General features: G+C 35.4%; 1 protein-coding gene across 1 annotated transcript in view; it reads left to right on the forward strand.

The window, feature by feature from the left end:
• The window catches only part of LOC108734447 (protein N-terminal asparagine amidohydrolase), an 84,455-nt gene that overhangs the window by 70,832 nt on the left and 3,526 nt on the right, over positions 1 to 10,097 (forward strand). Inside the window, exons 3-5 of the mRNA XM_025981137.1 lie at positions 6,274 to 6,467; positions 9,204 to 9,269; positions 9,675 to 9,857. Coding sequence (XP_025836922.1) covers positions 6,281 to 6,467; positions 9,204 to 9,269; positions 9,675 to 9,857 — 436 coding nt within the window. The 5' untranslated portion in view covers positions 6,274 to 6,280. The remainder of the gene's footprint in view (positions 1 to 6,273; positions 6,468 to 9,203; positions 9,270 to 9,674; positions 9,858 to 10,097) is intronic.

Below are 10,097 nucleotides of genomic sequence, written 5' to 3' on the forward strand. Positions count from 1 at the left end.
CAGTTCTTATCTATTTCGGCAACTTAGAAAGTACTGCTCAATGATTTATAATGCCGCACTGTTGTCGTTAAATAGAGTGAGCGTGACGCTATATAGAGTGTAATATTGTATAGAAAACAATGTAAACCGACCAAAGTCAAGCAATTTCGACGTTTTAAGGAGTTTGTCGTTAAATCGAGTGACGTTATAAAGAGTTTACACTGTATTTCAAAAAGCAAACTAATGTATTGGATAACATTTAGAATGTAATACAACCTTGTGGTAGTATTTTCTAATTTTTTCTAAACGTTTAGTCCTTTTTGGTATAGAAATAGGGGGACGCATTCAGAATGCACCCTGAGTGCCACTGAAGCTAGTGACGTTACTCTTTATTTACTACGAATCTTTTGTTGTAGAAGTAATAAAAATGAATTTGTAAGAACGAAACCAATTCATCTGCATGGAAAACTGTGAAACAGTCCAGAATTTAGTAGTAGTTAAGTAGGTGGTCAAACAAGAGTCTAATAAATCTCCATAAAGTTTTCCCCGTAATCGTACGTCTTGACTTGATTCGTTTACTGTTTCTTCATGAGGTTTATAAGGTGAATTAAACTGCACACATTCGTATAAGTAAGTACGGTTTGCGAAATGCAGTGTAACATTGCGAAAGTACTTTGTATTGCATGTCCGTGTGCGTATGTTGAACGTTAACAATTGCAAACGCATTTGGTAAGAGATTACAGACTAACGAGGGTACGTACGCCGTCGCCAGTCAGGCTGCTTAAATATGAAGGTAGAGGTTAATATTCAATTCTCTTTATCACTTTGACAACTGAATTGTCTACTTGTCACGCTCGTATGCGTGGCTGTCGTAATTAATGATGCAATTTATTTTACCATTCGAGGGATTCATTGGGCTTCTATAATATTATGAAAAATGCCAGTAAATGTGCTTGGTATTAATATTATTATTATTATTATTATGAAGTCTTCAAAATGTCAGCTACAGTTGCTTAACGTTAGAGGTAGTTCAAAATTTCATGATCCTTGGCCTCGATTTGGGCAGTGACAAAACTCAAACGGGCCCCGATTTCTGTATTTTTACTTCTTGAAAACATTGTTCCATCCCTGCTTATATGGCCAGGCACCGAGTCAATATTCTTGTACAATATGAATGCCCTTCTCGGGCATGTGAAAAAGCTCATGGGATTTTGAATTGACTGTAGCATTTATTATTCATCCATACGGAACAATATTGCACGCATATTGCAAAATATTAATAAGTGTAAAGCTTGCCCAGCAGTAGTAGGAGATATATTAGACACAAAAAAAGGGGTAAAGAAGGACAGAGAAAAGCCTAAATTAGATTAGTATTCGCAAACAGTTAGGGTTGTGGGATATTTGATCCAATCTTTGAGATATACAAAAATAGAGGAATCCGATGATACCGTTTTAAATTATGGATACCGAATGCGCCCTTATTAAGATAAGAAATGTTTCATGAGTAGTACGTAGTACAGACACAGTGAAAAGAGATAGCCGAGTAATAGTAAGCATTGCAGCGGTTAGAGGTTGCTTAGGTACGCAAAAGATCAGGGTCGGCTTCATAACTGCCTACTTGGAATTATATCTTTAATCAGTCGTTTTTACATTCATAAATTCCTGAAAATGTTGAACGTTCGATGCTCGTAACATGCTCAAATTCTGCTTGTCTGTATCTGTTTCTGTTACACATTAATTGGTGTAATTTCATTTCATTTCTTTATTAGTGTCCGCTGCAATTCCTAGCTGGCATCTCTCTTCTATGTTTACGATATTCCCTGCCACGTTTGTCGCTTGTAAAAGTAGGCGTTCTGTCAGCAACCGTTCTAGTGTAGTTGGTAAATGTGCAGATGATGACCCACACCCCCGTCGGTGGTGGATCGAAAGAGGAGGTCTCCCCCACCACTGTACAATAAAACGTTCGTGGCGGTCTCGTACCCATAAAAAGTTATGGGGGTGGGGGTAGGGGGATCTAATGAGGGTAGGAGGGATCGAAAGACGTGGTCGCCAGAGTAAAACCCCGTAAAAAATTTGCGGCGGTCTCACCCCCATAAAAAGTTATGGGGGTTGAAAGTTTATTATTTTGACAATTTTCATACACTATAATTCAAATAAAATTAAAAAAGACCACCACGAACTTTTTATGGTACAGTGGTGGGCGAAACCTCCTCATTCGATCCCCCCCATCCCCATCCCCGAAGGGGGTGGNTAACCTAACCTACCCTATTCATAAAGATATTTAAATGATGTTTTATATAACTTTTTCAATATTTTTATGTATTCCTCATTAGTTTTACCTTTGAATATTGTTTAAGAATGACTATATAAATATTCACATGCCTAGAAATGTATAAAAATTGGCATATTTATTTAACTTTGAACCCCCATAACTTTTTATGGGGGTGAGACCGCCACGAACTTTTTATGGTACAGTGGTGGGGGAGATCTCCTCTTTCGATTCCCCCCACCGCCAACCCCGACGGGGGTGGGGGCCATCATCTAGACCTTTACCGTCTAGTTAATATATTAAAAGAAGAATGTAAATGCGACAGCTTTTTATTACGGATTATGCCAATTGTGAACTTCCCAACTATAGTAGATCCATGTTGACAATAAGTATAAATTACCGATTTGATGATAGGGGTCTGTACTTGATTTCTGTCGTTGTATTTGCAGTAGATGTGCACATTTACGTTATACAATTAAACCGAGGGCTATTCGAGAACGAATGGTCTAACGATAAGGCACTTAAATAAATCTTATTAACTATCTATCGTCCTCCCACTTGCGGTCCACACTCGGGAATAATATTCTTCCCGATTACAAGGACGATGGACGCGCGGTTGGATCCCGTTCTTCGGTTACGACCACTTAAGTGATAATGTTATATCATCTATTAAGACGGAGAATAGCGCCGGCGAGATCAGAAAACACGCCCATTTTTAATTATGCGCAAACCATAAATTAAAGTTACTGGCAATTTGTTATTGACCACGGATGAGTTACTGAATTATAAGCACTCTTCTCGTCGTTTATGCTCTTTACTTAATGGTCTAAAGACCATGAGCGCCTATAAATCATGGTCACTTCCAGAACTCCAACCGTACCCACACTCTGAAAGTTCAGGCGAATAATAGATACAAACCGGAAAATCAACGAAGAAATATGATAAGTAATAGAAGAAAATGGTATTTTAATCTTTGTCAACCAATTCTCTGGTACTGTTAAGAATTACGTAGAAATGTCATAAAAATTTAAGTACTTACTTAAGACATAAGCTCTGTGTGGAGCAGTTGATGGTATAATGGTAAGGAATAATTATTTATACCATCTTTTCCATTTCAAATTGTTTCCTGTTGTTATGGTTACTGTTAAGATCGTGCCTAAATGCAAGTTTACTGAATAATGCCAAAATTTGCCAAGTTCAAAATTGTTATAGGTGAGTTGCGAATTTTTTTTTTGCCAATTACGATGAACCAATTGATGTTGTTCTAAATCAGGAACATTAGCCAAGTACTTAACCAAGTTCAAAATTGTTGATCATTGGCAAAGAACCGATTTTCTACTAATAGATCCACTATTTCAGAAATACATTAGTATTCCACCTTAACAATTTGACGCTGAACATTAGCCAAGTACTTAACCAAGTTCAAAATTGTTGATCATTGGCAAAGAACCGATTTTCTTCTAATGGATCCACAATTTTCAGAAATACATTAGTATTCCACCTTAACAATTTGACGCTGAACATTAGCCAAGTACTTAACCAAGTTCAAAATTGTTGATCATTGGCAAAGAACCGATTATCTTCTAATGGATCCACAATTTTCAGAAATACATTAGTATTCCACCTTAACAATTTGACGCTGAACATTAGCCAAGTACTTAACCAAGTTCAAAATTGTTGATCATTGGCAAAGAACCGATTATTTACTAATAGATCCACTATTTCAGAAATACATTAGTATTCCACCTTAACAATTTGACGCTGAACATTAGCCAAGTACTTAACCAAGTTCAAAATTGTTGATCATTGGCAAAGAACCGATTTTCTTCTAATGGATCCACAATTTTCAGAAATACATTAGTATTCCACCTTANTTTAGATATATATAAAATGGAGCATAACATTTCCAAATTCAGAATATGCAAGTAAAATATGATTTTGTGCCAATTTTAATGCTCCTAACAGTGTAATCGTTCACCTTATTGATCTGAGCCAAGTTCATATTAACTTAAATAAAAATTGGCATAAGAAGTGATAATCATAACTTGTTCATTTCAAGACGTGCTGTGTTGTTTGGCATTTTCGTTTTATAAAACAATGATTCTCTAAATATTCACTTACAAATATCGTCACCACTTATTGCTGTTCGAAACAACTGGATAGCCAACTCTGGTAAAACCATTTATCAACGACGTTGACGGTGGACAGTTTAGCTTTATCTTACTAGCAAAGTCAAGATTAATACGACACTTTGCAATTCATCATAAAGGCGCCGTAGGAAAATTCGATACGTGTTGGGCAACAAGAGATAAATTTGCCATTCAATACTACGGTAACCTATTCGGACAATGTTACATGTAAATCGTTGTCAATTAGTAACGTACTATAACCGAAAATAAAAAGTGGGACTAGTACATGTTTTTAATGAACGTTAACATTATATTTTTAATTGCTATTCAAGAACTAATCTTCCACTTTGTTTTTAATAAAGAATTAGGATCATTTTTGCTAACTTACAATATTTTGCAGTTGTGTTTTGTAAGTGCATTTCTTGGGGAACTTTATCATTGTAATCACGTATAAATGTAAGTTTTTATTGTTTAATATGCGCAATAAAAACAAATGCTAACATTCAAGTGTAGGATGATGCAGAGAATTTAAAATTTTAGCGAAGAATTTCTGGTACCGTTACTATTTACAAAACGACTTTTGGATTAGCATAATTACGCGAAACAATCCATTATCATTTTACAATCGAAATAGATTACAAGTTTATTTACCTAAATCTGTATGATACTTTGCTGATGTCCTAGATGTAGGCAGCAGTTTTCTACGTTAACGAACGGAAAATTGGAAAATCTAGTGTAGCAATTGGAAATGTTAATAGATATTAACACTTGGTTTAAATTTTGTGTTTATGTTTTGTTGATATTTCTCTTTTATCTAAGTAATATCGTTAATAAATCGTCCTATCTTTTTATGCATTGATATTTATCTCCTCATCCAACCCTGAAGTAGATGTACAAACTAATGCCTCCCCAAATTGTGAATATGTGAATTTGTACTATACTTCATTTACTTTCTGTAGCGATGTGTCCCTTCCAGTGTCTTGGATGCGCACTGGCAAAATCGTAGGTAGGAAGAAAAAAGCTAATTATACTCTCGACTCTTGTTCATTAAACATAATTTTTCATACAGTACCTGCCAAAAGTTTTGTTCAATCATGAATAGTAATGCGAGTCGAAAACAATCGTTAAAGCCTTTAATATGTCTTCAAATATAAATAAACATCTCGTTGATATTTTCAGTACTAATTGGTACCAATAACAGCACATTTGAGCAATGCAATTGTAGTGGATAAAATGGTCAATTTTTCCGTGCAGTACTGTACGAATTATACGCTCCTCACCGGTTAAGAGTTTGGCCGAGAGTTGTATCCTTCCTTTTCTGGCCTAGTGCTGTTCTTTTCTACTCTGCGCCGGTCAAACTGAAGGTCACATCGCTACAGAAAGTAAACGAAGTATACCAAACACTTGAAATGATTATTGCTGGAAGTTTCTATAACGTCCGATATGTCGTAAAAATTTATGTTGGTAAAAAACAGAAATACTAAAACGAGTAGTGGGTGCACATATATAAATTATAAAGACAAATTTACATTTGTACAAACGCACGCAAAGCGGATTCGATAGCAAATCGTTTCTAGCAGTTATCATTGTATTCGCGTAATGCATATTTCAAATGTACTTTATCATACGTGCATATGTATGAATTAAACACCGCCTCAAATTAAATGCATTTCTTGAAGTCAGCATATTAGACAATAATCAGAATCTATAATTCGTGTGGTCTATAAATCTTGCAATTTTAATCTAATAGATCGGACTTTCCAGACAATAATTCCTTAGAAAATGTACTAAACAAAATTTTAGAATCTAAAAAGCAGAAATCTATCTATATATAAATTAATGTTTTCACACAAATCTCGAGATCAGTGTACGAGTCTTTTCGTCGTTTCTTTTCAGTTTGAAAATGGTATTGGTTTTAAATGGCGTACTGCAAGAGGACTGCCCTCCTGACACCCGATCTCTGTATCACACGCATCCAATATATCGGGAAACGGCCGCCCAGCTCCTGGCCATCCCGAACAAAGTCATCGGACCAGTTGGCCTTCTCTACGTAATGCAACGGGAATTTGCAGCTACAGTGCCTCATGATAGTAAGTAAATAAATGGAAAATTGTGTATTGTTTTATTAATTACTAATAGTGATCAATGTTAATATGCAACATCAACTTGAAATCACTTTTCGATTTTGATTTTGGTGCATAAAGCCAAAGGTCCCGGGTTCGATTCCCGGCGGGGATGTGACAACAGCAACAATTTTTTCCTCATTAATTTGAGGAAATTTGTAGTGGTGCAAACTCGAAAAGTGATTTCAAGTTGATGTTGCATATTAAAAAATTATGTTTTATTATCTGTTGTCTACAGTGTTGGTAGTTGTTGATGAGATAATGTGTGGCATACAGACATCAAAAAAATAGTCTGAAAACGTATTTTGAATTAAAACCCTGCCTCAGCTTGATGAAGCATGGCTGGTTCAAGGAGCATACGTTTCTTCCCGATAAATCTTTTTGTCCATTTCCATAAACATTTAGAATTTGTAAAGCAGGTATCTATTATAAAACCTGTTTATTGCAACTGGTTGGAAGTATCGAATGTATTGATTTTTTTTGGCATAAACGACGATAGAAAATCGTTATTATTGCATTTATTGCCGTCAGATATTTACACACAATGGAATCATGGTTCAAACATGAGTCGCGATTACAAATCGGAAACTGCTGTAGACACCATCGCGCACTCGCTTACCATTAAAAGAATTTGAAAAATTACCACGAACTGCTTGATAGGCAAACGTTTTAATCAACCGACGAATGTTGGCCGTTATTTTATCGTTTCTTATTACGAACCAAACGCAGAACGTACATGAATACACTCATACGGGAAAATATATATTATATACTGTATGTCACTAAAAGAACAATTAGCTTAACTTCCCATGCGTCGAAAATCTTAACTACATTTGTACAGGAGGAGGATGGAAAAAAGGGCGGAAGAACTATTAGGGGAAGACCAATATGGGTTTAGAAGTAATAGAGGAACGCGGGTGGTCATTTTAGCTTTACGGGTAACAATTGAGAAGGCGATAGAAAAAAGAAAGATGGTAGATTTAGAAAAAGCTTTCGACAATGTTAAATGGAACAAGATATTAAATATACTTAAAAATGTAGGGATGAGTTAAAGAGATCGAAGAGTGATACTTAGTTTGTATAAAGAGCGACAGGCAGTTACAGAACTAGGGCTGCAACGTAGAAAAGTAAATATTAGGAAGGGAGTCAGACAGGGATGCACACTGTCACCGCTACTTTTTATTCTATACGTTGAAGACGCGATCAACATCATTAAAGACAGTACAACTGTAGGGATAGATATACAGGGGCAAAAGATTAGTATGCTTAGATTTGCAGATGATATAGCAGTATTAGCATCTAGCAAGCAGAAATTAGAGATAGCTTTAAATAAAATTGAAGCGTTATTGACAAAACAGTACTGTATGAAAATAAAATAAAATTAAAACAAAAATACTGGTATGCAGGGGAAGAAAATGTATGGAAAAAGCGAATGTATAGGAAACGAAAAATTAGAAGAAGTGAAAATCTTTGCATTTCTCGAAGATTGCTTCTTGTATATCCCTGACTTTCAGGTCTCAAAAGGTGTCGAGCCATCCTACTTTTCCTTTCCGTATTGTCTCTCTATTCTTTTCTTCTGTTTTTTCTAATAGCTACTTAGACATTTCTAAACCCTTCTATATTCATCATCTGCCCACAGCAAGTAAAAGTTTTCAAATAATTAAAACGAAAAGTTAATATTTCTATTTTTTATCTCAGTTGTACAGAAGTTCTTTTGAAATAAACCAATTTTTAAACGGTATTATAAATCACTCTTTGTGATAAAAATAAAACAGTACCTTTTTGACATACTGTAACTGTGTGTACATTGAATTGGAGTTAACTATAAGGATTTATTATCTCTGTTTTAAACGAACATTGACTTAAGTTTTATTGCATCTCAGTGAATGTTATCTTGTTCCCAAGGGTTTCCTTTATCACTTTTCAGAAGAGTTATAAATTCAACTGTTAAATATCGATCTAACGACTGTGGCACTGTGCTTAGTATTTATTAATATTATTTATCTATCTATCGGAATCGTCGTTCGATGCAATTGTGCATATTTAATGAATTCACAAGCTTTGTGTGTGGGCACCTCATAAATAACATTATCCAATTATTTCTGTTATCGAAATTGAATAACGAAAGTTATTGTCCTTCTTGTACCTTCAGGATTCAGTTTACTTATTTTTTGTTCCTTTTCCACTGTTTGTTCCTAGAAAATAAAGCGGTTCAAAATATGGCTGTGTTCTTTTTATATTTTTTAGAAAATCCTGTAATTTCCCTTAAAAATAACTATCTGTTTTTATTTAAGACAAAAGCAAACCCACTTTTAAGCCTTTTAGACAATTCTGTTTCATTTACTACTCCACTCGGGGTGTACTTCTGGAGTTGTAAAGTTTTTGTAGTAGTAAGTAGTAACTAGGGAGCGGACTTGACATCATTATCAGAGACGTACTTAGGACGTTATGCTATTATTTGTGGTGAAAGACATATGACATATATCCAGATCTTACAAAAAATTGTGTATTCCAGTCGGGTTCTTGTATGGGGCTGAATTCATTCAAAAGAGCAGCAAGTTGTTGTTGTTGACTTTGTGATTCTTACCCCATAAAATTACGATTGGCGGCCTAAGTACAGGTCTTATCTGCCTGAACGACGTCCGTTCCTTAGTATATTATGTTATACTTAATAAATACTAGCAGTATATTTTTTTATTACAGAAAACGTTAGTATTCTAGGATCGGATGACGTTACGACATGTATTATAGTTGTCGTCAGACACTCAGGTAAATTTAAATTACAATGCAGTGGAATTCGTTTATTATGACTCCGCCTATAGTGACCAACCGCTTAATATGAAGTAATTGCAGTATGGTTTTCATATTAAACTCTCTATAAGAAAGTTTGGATGTAATGACTCCATTTAAAATGACATGCCGTTTATTATGACTGATTCTTAAGAAATAATATCCGGCTGTAGTCACCCAAATGATTAATAATAACATTTTCGCTCATTTTTCTGACCCTTCTTATGTATATTGATATTACAATTCATCGTTCTTTTTCTTTTTCTGTTAATAAATATATACAATTTGTAGTCATTTCCCTTCGATGTCATTATAAGCGGATTCTACTGTAATAATAAACTCATTGTTTATTGACATTTTTCCTATTTTAATTCAATTTTCAAGGCTCAGGTGCAGTAGCTTTAGCACATCTGGACGGGTCTGGCATCGACGAGGCCGTTTGTAATATGATCCAGAGGGTACAGGAGTTAGCAATGGGTTATCCTGAAGGACGCATAGAACTTCAGTTGGTTGGGGGGTTTAGCGATGCTCATCATTTTTCTGAAGACTTATTCTATAACATTATGAGTAAGTACGTACAAAAGTCAGTAGGTGGTGCAGAAAAATAGTTTTTGACGTGACAACGTCTTATAATTCGATGGAGCCGGGGCTGCACGCACGAAAAAATATGACTCATGCGGCGTTACCTCGCTCTGAGGCGTTCCATTTAAGGCTTGAAGTGCAAGCGAGAGCGCGGAACGAGCGACAAAGAGGCACAATCGGCCTCCGCGTTCGGCAGCGTTCGACATCTGTCTCTCTCCTACTTGA

The sequence above is a fragment of the Agrilus planipennis genome, unplaced genomic scaffold (genome assembly GCF_000699045.2).
Source record: "Agrilus planipennis isolate EAB-ADULT unplaced genomic scaffold, Apla_2.0 scaffold1, whole genome shotgun sequence".
Lineage (NCBI taxonomy): Eukaryota > Metazoa > Arthropoda > Insecta > Coleoptera > Buprestidae > Agrilus > Agrilus planipennis.